The sequence below is a fragment of the Cervus elaphus genome, chromosome 32, assembly GCF_910594005.1.
Source record: "Cervus elaphus chromosome 32, mCerEla1.1, whole genome shotgun sequence".
Classification (NCBI taxonomy): domain Eukaryota; kingdom Metazoa; phylum Chordata; class Mammalia; order Artiodactyla; family Cervidae; genus Cervus; species Cervus elaphus.
This window is the reverse complement of record NC_057846.1, coordinates 50951842-50971870: the sequence shown is the minus strand read 5'-3', so window position 1 is coordinate 50971870 and position 20029 is coordinate 50951842. Positions and strand designations below refer to the sequence as shown.

At 40.9% G+C, this 20029-nt stretch overlaps 1 protein-coding gene across 4 annotated transcripts in view; it reads right to left on the bottom strand.

The window, feature by feature from the left end:
* ZNF385D (zinc finger protein 385D) overlaps window positions 1-20029 on the bottom strand; it is a 931118-nt gene that overhangs the window by 97306 nt on the left and 813783 nt on the right. For all 4 annotated transcript variants that reach the window (XM_043893475.1, XM_043893476.1, XM_043893478.1 and 1 more), the window contains one exon: window positions 826-988. In XM_043893475.1, the coding sequence (XP_043749410.1) occupies window positions 826-988 (163 nt within the window). The remainder of the gene's footprint in view (window positions 1-825; window positions 989-20029) is intronic.

Genomic DNA, 20029 nt, shown 5'->3' with positions numbered 1-20029 from the left:
ATCGACAACAACATCAATGCTTCCTGCTATCTGTGGGGCCTGGGAAGCCACTGATACATAGCAGCCCTTGTGTTCTTAGAAAGTGATTTATTCAAGGCGCATCTATGGATCACACTGCTTTCCTTTTATGTAAGTTCTGAGGACCAAGGGTCTTATATTTTAAAATGCCAGCTTACAGAAACCTCCCTGGCTTCCCTTGTTATGAATAAACTGGTTGTTTGAGGAGCTGTGTCAAGGGACCCTTCATAAGCCATTATTTCACAGTGAGGACTGTTAAAAAGAATAATTGGCATCAATAACACTTACCTGTATATGCAGAGGGAAGGTTACCCAGCCATAACAAGCCCAGCTTCACACAGCCACTACTTAAGAGAATGCAATATTTGGGATTTATGAGGATAAGCCCTGTCAGTAGTAATGCCCTTACGGGGGCCTTCGCGATTCGTTTGGCATAGTCTGCTGTGTACTCACAGGTGAAGCAAATCTGCCATGCAGTTCTGGGCGAGGATGCTGCATACAAGATGCAAGTGACACACACTGAAAGGTTCGCTTCTCAAAAAGGGCTGGGGCTTCAAACGCCCTTTTGACTCTTGTGTTCCTCAAAAGCAGCCATTGGACTGTTTCCAGTACAAAATCTGCAATATTACTAGTGATCATCTGTCTCTCAAGGGTATTGGAAAAACGGGGGTGGGGGGGGCATTACCATTACACAGAGAGATGGGTCAGGCGTGAATCAGGGTGGCAGGGACATCGGCAGCGGACCAGGGAAGGAGCCCCCACACGACAAGGATGAGGGGGACAAGACAACAAAGAGCGTCGCGTAACCTGTTTTGTCAGAGCTGGAATTGATGGTATTGGTAGTGATGGAGGTGAAGGTAGTCTTTGCGCTGTCCTTGGCAGTGACAGATTTCTGCTTATTTTTCATGGCTTCCAGTGCTTTGAGCTTCTTGGCATGTTTCGTGCCTTTGTAGTGGGCCGCAGCCTGGCTCTACAAAGGAGAACAAAATGAACCATGCAATCAGGCTCATTTCTAAACTGGCATTCTCTGTATTCCTGCAAATACAGACTCCCTTTCAATAACAGGTACCATTCAAGCTAATCCTGGCCGTGGTCAAGCAGGGGGATTCTACTGAGAATGATGCTACCAAGCAATGGGAAGCAGGTTCTAAACCCTCTGGATGGAAGGGAGAAATATTCTATTGCCTCTCTTCAGAGAAATGGAGCTGCACACTAACATATCAACAACATTTTCTTTGTGGAGTGGGGGAGATAAATAAGAATTTACAGCCGCATTGCTTTTGTTCTGTCACCAAAGATGCTGGGCTCCCAAGATTAACAAGGGCCCTGGCAAAGAGCAGCTCTCACCTTCTTGGCTCAGGAAATGTGTTTTCTCCTTCTACAATGGGTCTTATTGACACAGGACCCAACAGGTGTCTATCAGGAAAGATTCACCGACAGCAACACAAGTAGGCACCCCAGAGACCGGGACTGAAGCATGGGAATTCAAAAGTGAATGCCCTGTGAGGTCCAAATGGAGCCATGGAAGCCGGGCAGCTTTACCCTTCCTTCCTTTTCCTTGCTTCTCACAGAGGGTAGTCTGAGAAGTCCAAGGCAGGGGCATTCTTACAACACGTGGGTCTTTTGTGCCCTGGTCCACTGCCAGGAAGAGCCACTGTGTTTTGACTACTTCATGGGGCCAATGCAATTCTTTTGTTTGTGCTTTCTCAGATTCTTGTAAATAGCAATATGCATTTTCCCACATTTATATTTTCTTAACATTATTTTTTGGTACCAGAGAGACATTAGGTGAGTTAGAACATCATCTTAAAAATGTGTTTATTAATATTAATTTATTTACACCCCCCCCATGGAGGGGGGCCTATCATGGCTTAAGGTGAGGTGGAAGCAGTCAGGAAGATTTTAGATTGGAAGGTTTTCCAGTTCAAAAGCTTTAAAATTGCCACCTCACAAAGAAGAAATCGCAGAGGAGGACTAAGTATACAGACATCACTTCCCATGACTTATTCAATCTTAATGTTCCATTTTGCCAGAAAATAATAGTCACACTGTGCTCTTTGTCACAGCGACTGTGACAGGGAGGGTGTCGTGGTACAATCTCTTTTTATAAATAGAGAAATACAAAATCCACACCTTCATTTGCATCATTCTGACAAGTATCCTCAAAGGCCTAGGTACCCTTATTGAAAGAACACTGGACAAGGAAACTGTATATTAGAAACAGTTTGAACAGAAAGGACACTCATGCATCAGTTTTCCAACAACACATAACATCAAAAGACAGAGTGTGGGTCAAAATCTGAAGTTAAGACTTGTTATCGTTCATTGAGGAACACAGATTGGATTGGTTTGAGCCTACATGGAGAACGCTATTTTGAAGGACGGAGCAGTGTCCCTTTTTCCTCTTGCCTGACTTATTTTTAATAAATCAAATCCTTTCGATATGTCTTTTGAGGGCATGATGCTATATTTATTTATTTATTTATTTATTTATTTTTTTTTTTATGATGCTATATTTAATTAGATCGATGTAGTCAGTCATCTTCTCCAGACAGCTCAGAACGCACTTTCCCTTAGAGCAAAGCTCATCTCCCTCTCCTGGTGCAGAAGTGAGCACTGCACATACAACACATATTAAAATATAGGTGAGATGGACAGTGCTCTCCCCACAAGTACTTTCAAAATGTACATTTAATGCATATTTTAAGGTACCTTGCAAACCTATACTCTTAGTGGTATTTCCAATCAGATAAGACTAATACACCATCGGACCAAGTGATTGTCACTCTTTTGAATATTAAGAAAGTTACTCCAAAGGAATACTGCCAGTTAAGAGTGTACTTACATAAAAAAAATAAATAAATACTCTCTGCACAGATACAGCTGAACCCATGCTTTTGGCAAGTGAAACAGCTCAGGGTGTTGTGGGGAGACGGAGGAGATCAAATTATCAGCCATCAGTGGGTCCCAGTGAAGACCCAACATGTGAAACAGCAAAACAAAACAAGACAAAAAGCATACTCACTCATTAACTGAACTACAGTCCCAAAGCACTCGGATAATAATCATCTTAATTTTTAAAAAATCTCCTATTAAAAAAGCAACTGAGCCTTCCACAGATTAAAAAAAAAAGAAAAAGGTTGAGTGGTATGAAAGTCCAAATTGCTATGGAGAGACCATGACGTGTAGACTTTCGGGAAATGAGGAAGCGGGGTGGAGGCTGACTGTGACGCTGCAGAGGATATGTGTGTTGGGTGTGGATGTGGGTCTACATGTTGGAAATGCAGTGTAGAAATATAACCCTCTGGATATTGCAAATGTTCTTTGTCATCGATCCTTATGTTTGAAGAATTTATTGGACTGCTCTTGCATTAATTACACTGGAATTAATTTCTATATCTATATACAACTGCATCGCCACCCTAACTTTTTAAATGTTCTTTTACACTGCGGTTTATCATAGGATACTGACCATAGTCTCCTGTGCTATACAGTAGGACTTTGCTGTGAATCCATCCCATACACAACGGCCTGCATCTGTGAACCTCACCCTCGCACACGGCTCCTCCCCCACCCCCAGCCCCCTTCACAACCACCGTCTGTTCTCTGCGACCATGATCCTGTTTCTGTTTCACAGATAGGTTCATTTGTGTCATATTTAGATTCCACATAAAAGTGATGCCACACAGTACTCGTCTTTCTCTTTCTGACTTACTTCGCTTAGTATGATCATCTCTGTTGCTGTTTAGTCACTCAGGTGTGTCCAACCCTTTGCCACCCCAGACTGTAGCCCGCCAGGCTCCGCTGCTCATGGGATTCTCCAGGCAAGAAGACTGGAGTGGGTTGCCATTTCCTTCTCCAGGACATCTTCCTGACCCAGGGATTGAACCTGCGTCTCCCGCACCGCAGGTGGATTCTTTGCCACTGAGCCACAGGGGAAGCCTGTGATGATATCTAGGTCAGTCCAGGTTTCTGCCAGCCCCTTAACTCTTGACTCATCTTGATACAGGTGTGTTGCATAAAAGTGTGTTCTTGTGTAAGGAAAGAAGGTCCATCCAGCTCTCCTTACCCCATTACCCCATTTCACTAGACTGGACAGATTTTTCAGCCACATCTAATCTCTCTGTGATTGTAGACAAAACTTCAACCTAGGAAGGAATCCTTCTGGGAGAATTTTTTAAAAAAGCAGTAGTAGGCCAGAGATGTCTCTTAGGGGCTCATCTGCTTTCCCTTTGGGCAGAAGGGTGCTGGGTGTGGGTAACCTTTCCCTCCAAGGTTGTCTCGTATTATTTATCAGCCAGTCTCTGAGTCAACTCATCCCCAGAAACCCGGGAACCGTCCAACACAAGCAGACAATTATTTTTCACAGGAACGATTTCAAGATTAAGTAAGACTACGACTTCATCACAGATGTCAGAACTCTGCATTTTAAAACTCAAAGAGAATTAAGGGATTAGAGTACCCAGAGAAGGGAGCAGTTAAAGAAAAATTGGCTTCAACAATCTGGCTTCAAATTTGCCAACAAATTTGGCTTCAAAAAGATGCTTTTAGATCGTAGGTGGAATATTCAGGTATTGCGCCATAAAAATCACTACTACCGACCTTGAACTAGCAGATGACACCATGAAATCTAACAAGTGTCATCCCAGAGGCAAGTGCTGGCATTAAAGATAATGTACACACATTCCTGCCGAAAAGCGTGCAGCCACTTTAAATGTCATTCCCATATCCGTCATCAGCAGCCAGTCAGAATTTTCAATCTTCAGGTTTTGTCTTTAGCATTTCAAGAAGTCTTCCAGTTTAAATGCAACTGAAGTTCCAGAGTAGATAAAAATAAATGCTTAATGGCTAACATTTGAAAGAGGTGCTTCAACATTTTGAAAAAAATGTACACACACACACATTTATTTTACTTAAGTTTTGTTATAAATCACTATTTTCTGTGAAGCTTACTGCAGATTTAATGTATATGTATGCTTTTGGTCCATTATCACCAACACCTTATACAGTTTTACTCTACCTGTCTTTTGCATAAAGTGTCTTAACATGATTTTTTTTTAAAAATAGGAAGTTTACTATGATCAGACATATCTGATTATGTGACGAATTAATTTTCACAAACATATGATTTCAAAAAGAACAGACAAACTTTGCTAGTTTCTGACATCATTTAATTGGGTCACGTTAAATTTTTACTAAGAGAAAATGAACATTATCCTATTAAAATGTAACATCAGAAAAATAAGGAGTGATTATCAAAGAAGTTACCTCTTTGGGGGAAGAAGAGATTTACTACTTGAAGACAGGAAATCTTTTTTTTTTTTTTAATGTATTTATTTATTTACTTATCTTTGGCTGTGCTGGGCCTTCACCACTACAAAGGCTTTTTCTCTGGCTGTGGCCAGGGAGGGCTGCCCTTCAGCTGCCCGAGCTTCACCTTGCGGGAGCTTCTCCCGCTGGAAAGCATGGGCTCTATGGAACACAGGCTCCAGCAGTTTCTGCCCAGAGGCCGAGCAGCTCTGTGGCATGGAGGGGGGGCGGGAATGGGGGATCTTCCTGGATCAAGGATCAAACCTGTGTCTCCCGACTGGCAGGCGGATTCCGTACCACCGAGTCACCAGCGAAACCTTTTCCCTTTTTTAAAGATAATTATCTGATTTCAAAACTTTAGACTGTTTTGTAGATCAAAAATCATGAAATGGTAAAATAATATAGTATCCTGAAAACTAAAACACCTACTTTAGATTTTTATTTTGAAAACTGTTGACAAATTATACCTGGGAAAATAAGTTTAAAGTCTGTGTTTTACTCCGAACAGTTTTTCTTATGTTACATACATTCACTCAAATCTAACATCCAGGGCAACTGCACAGGATCAGCCAGGTGGCTTAAGATCAGTACGCATTCCCACTGGTCAGTGGCTTGTAAATATTTTAGAGATCACTTTTATATATACCAATAGAAGATTTTTAAGGTTTATAATGATTCTATTTGTTTATTATCAACTCTCAGTTTCATTTAGCATTCATATAAAGCATTAGTTCTCAAAGTGTGGTCCCCAGGCCGGTAGCAGCAGCAGCAGCAGCAGCTGGGCGCTTGACAGAAACACAGAGAATTGCACCCAATATCTACATGTGCACCCACGGCCGATTCATGTCAGCGTATGGCAAAAACCACTACAATGCTGTAAAGCAATTAGCCTCCAATTAAAATAAATTAAAAAAAAGGAAAAAAAACTATAATGGAATATAATCTGGAAAAAAAATGAATCACCATGCTGTGCACTTAAACCAACACAATATTGTAAATAAACTATACTTCAATTAAAAAAAAAAGCAATAAGATGATATTCTGTGAATTTGAAAAAAAAAAAAAAAGGAATGCAAATTCTCAACTTCTACCTCAAACTCACTGAATCAGAAACTATGGATACGAGGCTCAGCAATCCATGTTTTAAAAGCTGTCCACGTTTTCCTGGAACCACTCACGTTAAATATTAGTGCATTTTCTCCAGAGACGGCTCCATCCAGTATAAGTGGCCAACATCTAGATTTTTACAGATTAATATAGAGTAATTTGAAAGATTGAATCTTTACATATGTCCAACTGTGAGTGATGTGTGTTACCTAAGAAAAATAATCAGAAGTTTCTTTCCTTAAAAACAAGTCATAATGGCCACCATCAAAAAACGTGCAAACAATAAATGCTGGAGTGAGGGGAACCCTCCCTCACTGTTGGTGGTAATGTAATCTGGTACAACCACTATGAAGAACAATGTGGACATCCCTTTAAAAACTAAAAATAAAACTACCATACGACCTAGGAATCCTACTCCTGGACATATACTCCAAGAAAACCATCATTCAGAAATATACATGCACCTCAGTGTTTTCTGCACCACTATTTACAATAGCCAGGATATGGAAGCTACCTAAATGTCCATTGACAGATGAATGCATATAGAAAGAAGATGTGGTAGATAGATAGATAGATAGATAGAATATTACTCAGCCATAAAAAGAACTAAATAATTTGATTTGCAACAACAGAGATGGACCCAGAGATTGTCATACTGAATGAAGGAAGTATGAACTGAAGTAAGAAAGACAAACATCATATGTATCACTTATATCTGGAATCTAAAAAAAAAAAAAACAAAAAGGGTACAAATGAACTTATTTACAAAAAAACTGGAGTCACAGATACAGAAAGCAGACTTCTGGCTACTAGGGGATAATTGGGGCGGGGATGAGCTGGGGGCTTGGGGCTGGTGCACACACACTGCTCTGTATAAAATGAACGACCATAACCTGCTGTATGGCTCGGGAAACTCGAATCAGTACTCCGAAATGACCTATGGGGAAAAATCTAAAAAGAGAGCGGGCACATGTATATGCTTAACTGATTCACTTTGTGTACACCTGGCACCAGCACGACATTCTAAATCAACCGCACTCCAATAATGCTTTTAAAAAACAAGCCATAAAACAAGCAAAAAGTAACTCAGATAATGTACATCATCGGGGAACTTCTATCCAAGAGGGATGAATGCAAAATTATTATTAGCAGATAATAATAATAAATAGTTATTATATTTCCAAGTCCTTGTGGTTCTCTCTGTATATTTAACCTTTTCTCTCCAAGCTGATTTTTGTTGTAGCATGAACTCTGATCCCAATATTTGTATCAGTGTTGGATGTTTTGGTATGACCCATTTGGTGTGGGCTGGAGGAATCACCAGCTTAATAATAATAAATAAAAAATCCACAAAAGCAAAGCCCTGTGTCATAACTCTTAAAACTTCACTATAACAAGTATCTAATTCACTATTATATTTAGGCATTATCTGATTTAGTGTTAGCCATGAGTAAAATTTTTCTTTATCTACGTAAGGCTTTTTTAACTGAAGGAAACTCCTAGCCAGTAGGCAAATAAAGGCCACTCTAGTAAGCCAAAAGAGTGGCTTACTTACTTCACAATTACTCCACTCAAATACTCAAATATTTAACAAAATATTTGAAGAAGAAATTTGAAGATAGAATAGTTCATTGTTATACATTTTCCTTCCTAATGTGAAGACATGTACTTTTCAAATTCTCTTACTCAATGGGAAAATGATGTGAGATAGATAGTTTTATTCCTTAATTCCATATCCCATAAAGAGTATTTATTTTAATTTGTGATTGTGCAGTTAACACAGAGGCAGATGACTACAGTATGAATAAAAATGAAAATTCACTTGCTTAAGTCTCAAAGTGAAAAACATGATTCAATTAAGAGTGTTCTTTTTGAGCTCAGATGATTGATGCCTTAGTTTAAATGTGTTCCTGTCTTCTGTACTCTTCAATACAGAAATGAATAGTAACTGCCACAGAAAGAGGAAAATAGGAAAAGAAGATAATACCACTGGAGTAAAGTCATTTTTATACACTACCACTAGTCACCGGATAAAAAAAAAAAAAAAAACCAGATTCTAAATAAACATGGAGAAAGAGAGACATGTAAAAATTTCTCAGATACATTAGGTAAATCTGACTTTTACTTAGATTTCCCAAGTGGCACTAGTGGTAAACAACTGCCAATGCAGGAGATCAAGAGATGCAGGTTTGATTCCTAGGTCAGGAAGATCCCCTGGAGGAGGAAATGGCAATCCACTCCAGCGTTCCTGCCTGGAGGATCCCGTGGACAGAGGAGCCTCGTGGGCTACAGTCCATGGGGTCACAAAGAGTCGGACAGGACTGAAGTGACTGAGGACGCAAAACTTTCATTTTACCTTGTCCCTGTGTGGTTGTGAAAAAATAATCTATATGGACTAACTTATCTTTTTCATAGCTTCTCAGCTCATCTAGAAACTTGATGATTTTTTAAATATTAAGTACTTAATGTTTTCAAGTATCTAATGTGGATGATAAGATAGCGCTTATTTGAGCAAAAGAGGCTAATTTGAGAGTTTTTTCCTGGCTTCTGTCCTGAAATCACTTTTTGTTTATCTGGAATACAGACAGCTGCCTCCCTGACCTCTAATGGCGGGGGTGGGGAGGTGGGGTCTGGATTAATGGACACTGGCTGACGGTGGGCTTTGGAAGCTGGGCCTCATGATCTGATAACTGACCAGGGTTCTTGGCCTCCCCAATCACTAGAAATAAGAGGCCAGAGAAGAAACTGAGGCAAGGCTTTGTTAATGCACGAGTGCTCAGTCATGTCTGACTCTACGACCCCGTGGACTGTAGTCCTCCAGGCTCCTCTGTCCGCGGAATTTTCCAGGCAAGAATACTGGAGTGGGTTGCCAAGTCCTACTCCAGGGGATCTTCCCGACCCGGAGACCGAACTCACATCTCCTACATCTGCTGTATTAGCAGGCGAATTCTTTACCGCTGCGCCACCTGGAACGTCAGGCTTTCCTGGGGCCCCTGCTGCCCAGGGGCAGTGAGAGCACGTGGCAGGTTTCCTTGCTCACTCCTGGAGGCCGCCGAGCGGGGTCCCCACAGTGGGGGCGGCGGGGGCGGGGCGGGGATCAGGCGGGAGGGGCGTCTGGGTGTTGCCCCCCGCCCCCTCCCCCCGGTGGCGTTGAGTGCAGAGGCCACGATCAGTACCCTGCTTTGCGTCCAGCCCTTCAGAAGTGGAATTTGGTGAGGTTTTGGTTGTTGCTATTTTAGTCTTTCTGTATCGTGTTGTCCATAATGTGCTCCAACGGCATATGCACGCGGTTATTTTTTGCCTGATAGGCCCCTTGCATTTCATTGCTGGAGATGTTTGTCCAGGTGGAGCACTGCAGCCAAGGATCCCAGGTCCAGCGTGTCTCACATCCAACTGAGCCTAAAGGGTCACTTGGTCCTGATGACGTCTGCTCAGTCTTTGGGGGAGCTTTTTGTAAACCAGAGACGTCAAATGAGTTTTAACTCTAGTGATATGACAAAAATTTCATATGAAATTAAGTGAAATTAAAAAAAAAATCCCACCAGGTCTGACACTGAACCAGCAGACAGTTGACACTTCACTCAGTCTGTAACTGCCACGTGCCGTTTGAAAGCCAGGCGGACGGGAAACTTTGAATCCAGTCATGTCTGAGGGTCAAACTATCAAAGGTGTTGGTATCAGAAGCGGAGAAAATCTTCATTCCCTGATGTGACTTACATGCTTCCTCTAAGCAATCCCTAACCTCCTCCTCCTCCAAGCACCTCCTACCGACCACCCCGGTCACCATCTGCTCTCTAACGAGAATATCTGCCTGTAGGTCAACCAGGGATTGCTTAGTTTTGTTGAGGGCTCAGTCGTGTCTGACTCTTTACGACCCCACGGATTGTAGTCCACCAGGCTCCACTGTCCATGGGATTTCCCAGGCAAGAATACTGGAGTGGTCTGTCATTTCCTCCTCCAGGGGATCTTCCCAACCCAGGGACCAGACCTACGTCTTGTGTCTCCCTTCATTGGCAGGTGAGTTCTTTACCACTGCACCACCTGGAAGCCCCTCAATAAGGAATAGCTCCCTCCTTTTATTCTCTTAAGGAAAGTGCTACAAGAAGAAATCGTTTTCAAAGCCTTCCCCCTCTGCCTGGCGCACCTTCACTTGCCTGACGGATTCTGTTTCATCACAGGTCGCCTCCTCCGAGGAGCCCTGGCTTTGCCCACATGTAGCACTGACATCACTGTCATTGTCGTTCATTCGCTCACTCGTGTCCGACTCTCTGTGACCCCAGGGACTGCAGCACGCCAGGCTCCTCCGTCCTTCACTCTTCCCCGGGGTTTTCTCAAACTCCTGTCCATCGAGTCGGTGATGCCACCCAACCATCTCATCCTCTGTTGTCCCCTTCTCCTCCTGCCCTCAGTCTTGCCCAGCATCAGGGTCTTTTCCAGTGAATCGGCTCTTCCCATCAGGTGGCCAAAGTATTGGAGCTTCAGCTTCAGCACCAGTTCTTCCCATGAAGGCTAAATGTCTGTTTCTTCTGATAGAGACTAAATTCCTCAATGGAGAAAGACCTCATTTTATCCCTTGGACCTAGCAGAGATTTCTAAATAGGTGTCTACTAAACACATGTTGAATTAATTCCACATTTTGATTTTAAAATGGAAATATGCATATGGTGTCTCAATGGATTCTGTATGTGAACAGGGTTCAACTTAATTCTCTGCCATTCTTTGGCACTCTGCCTTATCTGTTGAACACACTTCAGGGAATTTTTATAGCACTTAATGCTGGAAAAGCATCTGGCACAAACACAAACTATTATTTTTTCTCTGAGAGAAGCTTACCATCAACTGCAAATTGTGCTATTTATGGGAGCTCTCTTTGCATGGGATACAGCAAGGAATAATATGGAGATTGTTTCACTTTAAAAAAATTTTTATGAACAAGTTTTTCCTTTTTTTTAATCTAGGAAGTGCAATGAATGTTTCTGGTAATGATTTTGCATTTTAAGGTTTTTCTAAAAGTTCAAATTCTCTTAAATATGCATAGAGATATATTCAGTACTTGGAAAATGCTGTTTCTCTATCAACACTATTATTAATGTTTCCAAATGGAATATTTTATGCTCTAAAACAATATACAGAAATTAACTATGATATCATTAACCCATTTTCCTCCTTACAAATCCACATAATAATCTATACCCCTGTATTTGCTGAAAAAGAGTATCTTCCATTAGGGGGAAATTGTTAAATTCCCTACTTTTCCATAAATCAAGGAAAGCCTTCCCTTTATAGTTTTATTGCATTTCTCATCTCAATTCGTGAATCTAAGAATTATTCTGATTGTTCCTTTAATGAATTTGCTTCAAAGATCCCTTCTGAAACATATAATTGTTAATGAGATTTGTCCAGTCCACAAAATAATGGTATATAGTTGAGCAGATGTTTTGTCAGTGTTAAGTACCATGGCATTTTTCTGAAGGACTCAGTGCAGTGGGAAAAGATGATATTAAGGCCATAAATAACCTCAAGCACCTTGACTCTGAGAGGCAGAGCAGAGCTGTATTCGCCTTTTCATCGCGCACTCATCCACGGAAGACTCACTGAAAGGCGCGCAAACGCTGCTGCAGCTTTGCAGAGAGAGCAGAGTGTAAGGAAGAGGGATAAATTCAGCTACGTTTATAACTCTCTATGAAAATACCATGAGAGTGTCAGTCGCTCAGTCATGTCAGACTCTTTGTGGCCCTGTGGACTGTTGCCTGCCAGGCTCCTCTGTCCATGGGATTCTTCCAGGCAAGAAGACTGGAGTGGGGAGCCATTTCCTTCTCCAGGGGATTGTCCCAACCCAGGGATCGAACCCACATCTCTTGTGTCTCCTGCATTGGCAGGTGGATTCTTATCACTAGCACCCCAAAATACCATAGCAAACTGAAGAGGTTAGAAAAAAATACAAAACATATTAACAAGTGCTGTTGCAAAGATGTTAAGCTCTATGTTCCATTAAAAGTATCTAGAAAATCACGAGGAAAGAAAAAGTAATAACCATTAGAAAAATTGGCAAAGTGCTCACCCAATTCAATGAAATAAATTATGGCAAAGTACCTATGGCTTCCTGGGATAGAAAAGGGACTCAATAATGAGAACAAATGCTAATTTTCTTGTCAAAAGAAAGGGAAAACTAATGTTCATTTGTACAAGTCAATTTGGTGCCTCAGAGTTAAAACTCTGGAAATGGATGGAAATTGTGAAAAAACTGCATTTTTGTGGAAGTCGTGGTTCTAGGAAAAAATGAAAAGAAAGTGCTTTTAAATAAAGAGAAGCTTGGCCAACTTGACCTGACCTCAGGATATCCTTTTGACCAAAGAGGTCTGCAGTAAGACATTTCACAGGCAAAACCTAGGGAAACGTACCTAACGTCTCAAATAATAGTGTCTTCCTGGATTTAGAAAATATCTGGGAGGCAGAAAAAAGGCTTTCACTGTTGCTTTCAATTTTCATTTACCAAAGTTAGAGGAAAACATGGCTTTAGTCCTGGATTAACTGTCAGAGAAGCTTGAGCAACGACTACAGAAGACTGATTTATCTGGACACGTATAAATGCCTGATTTCTTGTTATGGCAAAATTTCTTCTCATTACATAAACACAGTTATGTTTAAGTTTCCTGATTGCCCATGGTGTAGATGAGCTGTGACAGCAAGAAAGAGTGCTAATCCCAAGAGTTGAGTGCTTAAGGAAAATGTCCACAGGCAGGTGCAGATAGCATGGTATCGGTACCCCTCACGCTCACTCAGTCATTCCTGGGCGCGTTCTCGCTGGAGCGCTTTCCCTAGGGCAATGCTTGGAAGAAGAGTTCACTGTGTCAGAATACAGAGAGTCACTGGTCCTTTACGCCATGGGTGGCAAAGTAAGGCATGCATGGAGTGCTTCTCTGGGCCACGTGGTATGCTATACAGGTCATACACAAACCTTCTCACTGATATTTTACAAAGACCTACAAGGCAATTACGGTTATCAATGGCATCTTATAGACAAGTCGACTGAGATCCTGGATGTTAGAGAAGTTCAACCCCATAGAAAGGGCTCGTATTCCAGAAACCTCACCTGTAACTCTTCTCAATCCCAGTGAGAGTGGACAATGGAAAGCAATCCTATTACGTGACTTCACCGTGGCTCCTCGTGTGAGACTAAACAGATATTAAACTTATTAATAAAAGTTGTTGATATCTGTGTCATTAATTCATAGCATTTCACTCATGGTTTGTTGCAGGTCAATGCTTTAGACACTCTTATTAGTATCATTTTATCTGAGGGTCCACTAGTTCAATCCTTTCAATGCCAGATCCAATAAATCAATGCTGATGTGCTAAATACAGTGTTAGATGATATCCCCAAATACGAAGCCTTTGGGGCATCAGGGGTATCTTCAGCCATGCACCAGCTCTGGCAGAGGGACCTATAGGTGTGCTTCAGGATTACGTTCTTTACTCTCTGCTCAAGTGGAAGGCTGCTCCGAGGTCTTAACAAACAGACCATATAAACACGTTTGCATTTTCATGAGCTCACTGTGGCAGGAACAAAGAGACTGCATGGGAGAAGGAGGGCGAGGATGGGTAAGGAGCAGAGGGTTCTCTTCTGAAGGTTCGTGAAGAGATGCCCACATCTAATAGCTGGGTGATGACAGTGAGAGGAGGGAAGGGTGCACATGTGTGATTAGTATGTAAGCTAGAACTGTCAAGCCTTCATGGTGAATTTTGACGAGAGGCCACAAAGATGCCTCAATGGTTTCTGCTTGTAAATGCATGATTAGAGGTTCCATCTCCTAGAATTGCTGATATTCCAAGAGGCCCAGATGTCTAGGGGAAGAGCGTGAGCTGGGTTGGGAAATGCGGGGTTGAAGAAGTCTTTAAAACATCTAAATAAAATGAGCACTCTGCAGTTAGCTATATGGTCTAGAGATTAGAGATGGAGTCTGGGCTGTAGCTAATTTGGGGAGTTATCAGCAACAGATGGTAACTGAGGCCGTTGGGAAATGCTATTTGAAAGGCAAATAAAAGATTTTTTCCTGTTTAACCACTGAAACACAATTCTTAATCAGCTGCAACATTTGAATGAATGAACTAAGACTCCAAATAACAGATTTTCAGATTCTCCATTGAGCTAGAGTATACTTCATCACTCAGCTTTTCTTAAAAAGTGTTTTTCTTAAAGTGCTTGAAATCTTCAAGTTTCAGCCATAGAGTGAATCATTCTCTTTTTATCCTCACATTACAGTGAGTTAACTAGAAAGAAAGTGATAGGAACAGAGTAAAGGAACAAAGTAGGTGATTAAATTCCACTAAAGAATCATGTTGTGGTTCAGTCGCTAAGTCATGTCCAACTCTTTGAGAATCATGAGAAAAGGAATCATAAGTAAAGAAAAAAGTATAGGAGACCCTGTAAGTTAATGATCACTCGAAAAAGTAGGTTTGCTTAGCCACATACCAAGCAGGATTGCTTAGCAAAAAAACAAAAACAAAATAACAACCATGCCACAGAAGAATGAGACACGCCCCCAAACAATAAAACAGGGGTGGCATGAGACCCACCTCCTGCCTGGTGGCCTTGGTAACTTAATGGTTCCTAGGACGTGCTCCTCTGCCTGCTCTGTAAACAAAAATATAAGGAAAAGGTAACCTTACACTGAAACCCAAGAGGACTCACTGTTCTTCAGTCCATGTGACCACCTCTTGACTAACGCTCCATGACCACACCAGTGTGACCAGGTAGGCACAAGAAAACTCCCCCACCCACGTGGAGGAGGAACTGATGATGCAAGCTTGATGTTTCCTCCAGGATGAGAAAGAAGATGATCTTCTGCACGCCCCCACTTTTCCTTTCATTATAAACCTGTAGCCCACGAAGCTCTCCGTGTGGCTCTCCCCTGCTCGCCTGCTGCTAAGACTCACAGAGTCCTGTTCTAACGGGCTATTCCTTATCTATCATTTGCCTCTCGCCGAGTTCTTTCTGCGCTGAGACACACACGACCACAGCCCTCAGAGCCCCTGAGACGCATTTCTGTGGCTTCAGGAGGCTACACTTCTCTCTGTTACACAAGATGTCATACCCCCAGTGTCTGGTCTCTAGAAACCAGATTCATAGGGATAAAGGTTGTATCAGCAGAGCAGTAAAATGAGGATTAATAAAGTCTGGCTGCTGCCAGTTACCATGAAATAGCCTCCCAACCTGGCAGAACCTGGCCCTTCTCTGGAAGTGAAAATTACAGTGGAAGGAATTAGCCATTTACAGGGACCTTATTAAAGGGTAGGTCAAAAGCAAGAAGGCAGGATGGGAGTCCTAATCAAAGGCTGACCAAACGTGGAAGAAGACTGTGCTTAATGAATATTATTAACATGTCTGAAGTGAAACTATGTTAGTTGAAATAGGTTTCATTCTGTCTGCTTCTAGAAAAAGAGAAGTTAAAGACATTTCATATAAATTTTTTTCTCTCCCCCTGATAAGTACAAGGAAAAAAAAAACTAATCTTAATTTCAAATATTCTGTCTCTATTATGATCAAAAGAGCCAAGATATGTTCTATATTCATTTTTATATATTAAAATGTATTAAAATTTTATAAATGTGTTATTTAAAATTCTCAACAATTATAAATGTTTTGCACTCTGGTTTCTACATGTATTGAAACAAACAAAAAACTGCAACACACTGAGATTACTAAAACCATTTTTTTTCAAGATTTACTAATGTTAGTTTGAAATTTTTAAACAGACTTCTGATTTGTATGGTTTGGGGCAGAAGGTCAAAACAAGAACTACATTTGACAGGTGTTTTCCCCATAATACTTGTGATTAGCACTAAAAAAAAGTAGAGAAGAAAGCTTTATCTAAATATGGGTAATTGAAATTTTTACTTGACAAAGCTTGAGAAATTTCTAGACCACTGGATTTTCTATGATATGATCTGAATCTCTAGGTTGCTTGAATTTCCAAGGTCAAGTAAGTTAACAAAATTAACAAACATCTATGTTTTCACACAAGCTGGGACATTTTGGATTCAACCCTAAATACAGGAGTTGTCTAAGTGGTGCTTGTTAATATCACTGCTTCTACTGCTTAAACCAGCAAGTGATTCCCCCCCTTGGGCATATATTAACAATTTACTTTTGCAGACAAGTGCACAAATATGATTAGCTTTTGCAAATTGCTCTTTATTCTGTTACTGGTAAGTAATTTTTATATTATTACAGTGTAAACAGATGCTATTTTCCACTACATATTCAGCTGTAATGAGCTAATTTAATGTGTTAAAACAACAAAAGAACTTCAAGAATGATTCAGTGATTCAAGCTGCATGGAAACCAAGAAAAAAATCAAACATGGGGTTTGCAAATGTTTTCCAAAATTCAGTTTTCAACAAGAAATTGTGGAGTCCCTGTTCATTGGGGTCATTTATCCAAAGAAGTGTTTTCACCTATGCAGGTTGAATCCTGCAAACAAACTTCAAAGGGATGAGCTGCTCGGCTGACTGAGCTCCCACTTCCTGAAACTTGCATCATGAGCCTCACGCCTTTGGGTTAAAGATGAGACTTAGTGATGTGCTTATTTATCTACTCATTTAAATATTTGCATATTCAACATGTTTATGCTGTGGGGCATTCCAACACACAGATAGGCACTGCAGAGGTGGAGCAAGAAAAGATGACGAAGATCCAGCAATGGACAGAAATAGGACAAAAACTTAAAGAATCTGGTATCATGAAAGTCAAGAGAGACAAGAGCTTCTGGAAGGGAACAGTTTTCACCACTGGCTGCTACCTTGTCAAGGAAAAGGCAAGCACAGAAGTGTTCACTGGGTATAATGTTGGGATAAGGCTGGTGATCGTGATACAGGACAGGGTAATTTGATGCTTGGTTAATTGGAACAAAGGATTTTGAAAAGGTCTGGAATAAATGATGGATTGGAATGCTCAGTCATGGAGTTGCCAATCAGGGGTCTCCAAATGCAAACTGCATCCTCCTGACACTATCATTCTGAACTGGGCACTACTGTCTTACTTAATTTGACTACTATATGTTTCTGTATATTAATATGTTTCTGCTTCTGTATATCTGGAAGCAGATCTGCATTTTGATTCCATCATTTGTAAAAGCACAATGATGACTTACTATTTTAATAATAGTTGTCTGAAAATACCTTCACTTTTAAAAATATTCCATGGAGTAGAAAATCTGAAACAATCTTAAATAAAGAGAAGGAATAATGTAGAATTACCTGTAAACAAATTATCTTGTATTACTGATACAAGATACTTATGGACTTTCAGGAATTATTTTCTATCATTAAGTATATCAGAGGTGCATAATATCTATTAGATGAATGATAATTATATATTATGGAAAAGGAAATGGCAATCCACTCCAGTTTTGTCTTGTTTTTTTTTTTCCTGGAAAATCCCATGGAGAGAGGAATCTGGTGGGCCACAGTCTATGGGGTAATAAGAACTGGATACGACTTAGCAACTAAACCACCACCAGCAATTATATATTGTCATTCGAAAAGATGATATTACACTCTTTACTTTTAAGTAACACACTTTATTCACTTATTAGTGTATCTTCAACATTTCTATATTTGATCAAGATTTTTGGGTTTACATCCTCATGAGGCTTGTCACTCTTAGGGAGAAATGATGTAGTTGGTACAGTAGGAAAAAGCTAGAAAAGTGAAAGTGAGCCTCCTGAATCATCTCCTAACTTTATTCACACTCCCGACATAAATCATTCCACTGCCAGTGTGAAATGTTCCCTGTCCCTAAAATAGAGTGATGGCACAAAAGGTTATTATCAGGTCACCGAGTGAAAGAATTTCTTAGTTACCGTGACAGTAAACAGATGGATAGAGACTAAAAACGTGTCTGATCTTAATTACCCAGAGAGATATTAATTTCATGTTTTCCTCCACAGATTGAAATTTTAAATTGGCTACCTCCTGATATTCAGTGTCTTCAGTGTCTGCAATGGATGGCTGTGACTGGCTAAATCACCAAAGCCACGTGGAGCTGAGCTGGTGGCACCCAGAAATGCTCACTGCAGAGATCACACAAAAGAGAAACGGCCCTCAGGGATCTCTGGTTCTGTCTGGTTTAACGTCCATTGGGCACAACAGCTTAGACTTAATCTAACTGACACAAATACTCTGCATCGATTTTCAGGTGAGTAGCAAAGAACACAGGGCCCTGATAATGATAAAAATGTTGCTCGTGTTCAGTTGCTACGTCCTGTCTGACTCTTTTTGACCCCATGGACTGTAGCGTGACAGGCTCATCTGTCTTCCACTATCTCCCAGAGTTTGCTCAAATTCATGTCCGTTGAGTCAGTGATGCTACTTAACCATCTCATCCTCTGCCGCCCCTTTTGCCTTCAGTCTTTCCCAGCATCAGGGTCTTTTCTAATGAGTCAGCTCTTCATATCAGGTGACCAAAGTATTGGAGCTTCAGCGTCAGTCCTTCCTATGAGTATTCAGGACTGATTTCCTTTAGAATTGACTGGTTTAATCTCCTCGCTGTCCAACAGACTCTTAAGAGTCTTCCTTAGCACCACAGTTTGAAAGCATCAATTCTTCGGCACTCAGCCTTCTTTATGGTCCAACTCTCACATCCATACGTCATGACTACTGGAAAAACCATAGTTTAGACTATATGAACATTTGTTGGCAAAGCGATATGTCTGTTTTTTAATATGCTGTCTGGGTTTGTCATAGCTATCCTTCCAAGGAGCAAGCGTCTTTTAGTTTCATGGCTGCAGTCACCATCTGCAGTGATTTTGGACGCCAAGAAAATAAAAATCTGTCACTGCTTCCATTTGTTCCCTTTCTATGTGCCATGAAGTGATGGGGCTAAGTGATGATGTTAAGGTTTTTGAGTGCTGAGTTTTAAGCCAGATTTGTCTTTCCCCTCTTTCACCTTCATCAAGAGGCTCTTTAGTCCCTCTTCATTTTCTGCCATTCGAGTGGTATCCTCTGCATAGGTGAAGCTATGAACATTTCTCCCGGAAATCTTGATTCCAGCGTGTGATTCATCCGGCCTGGCGTTTTGCATGATGTGCTCTGCACATACGTTAAATAAGCAGGTGACAGTGTGCAAGCCTGGTCGCATTCCTTTCCCGAATCTGAACCAGTCAGTTGCTCTATGTCTCATTCTGTTACTTCTTGAGCCTCATTCAAAGAGCTATCGAATATCTGCCAACTAACATAGTCTACATGTGGTTGGAGGGACTCATATAAGGTTTGTAGTTTCCTTCAAAACTGCACTGTATCGTATCCATTTCACAGATAACGACAGTGAGGTTCATAATTTTTAGGTGACTCGCCCAAGGTCTGTAGGGAGTACATTCCAAAGGACAGATGTGAATGTGACCAGGCATTTCTGTCTCCAAGGCTCACAATCTCTCCAGACACCAGACAGAATTTTTCAAATATTTCTGCCTTTAATACAAATATTTAGCAAAAAAACAAAAGAGAGAGAGAGAAAATTTAAAAAAGAAGCATCTTTCTGATGGAGAAGATTTCCCAGTTTCTTCTATGATCTATCTTTAACACAGAAACTAGA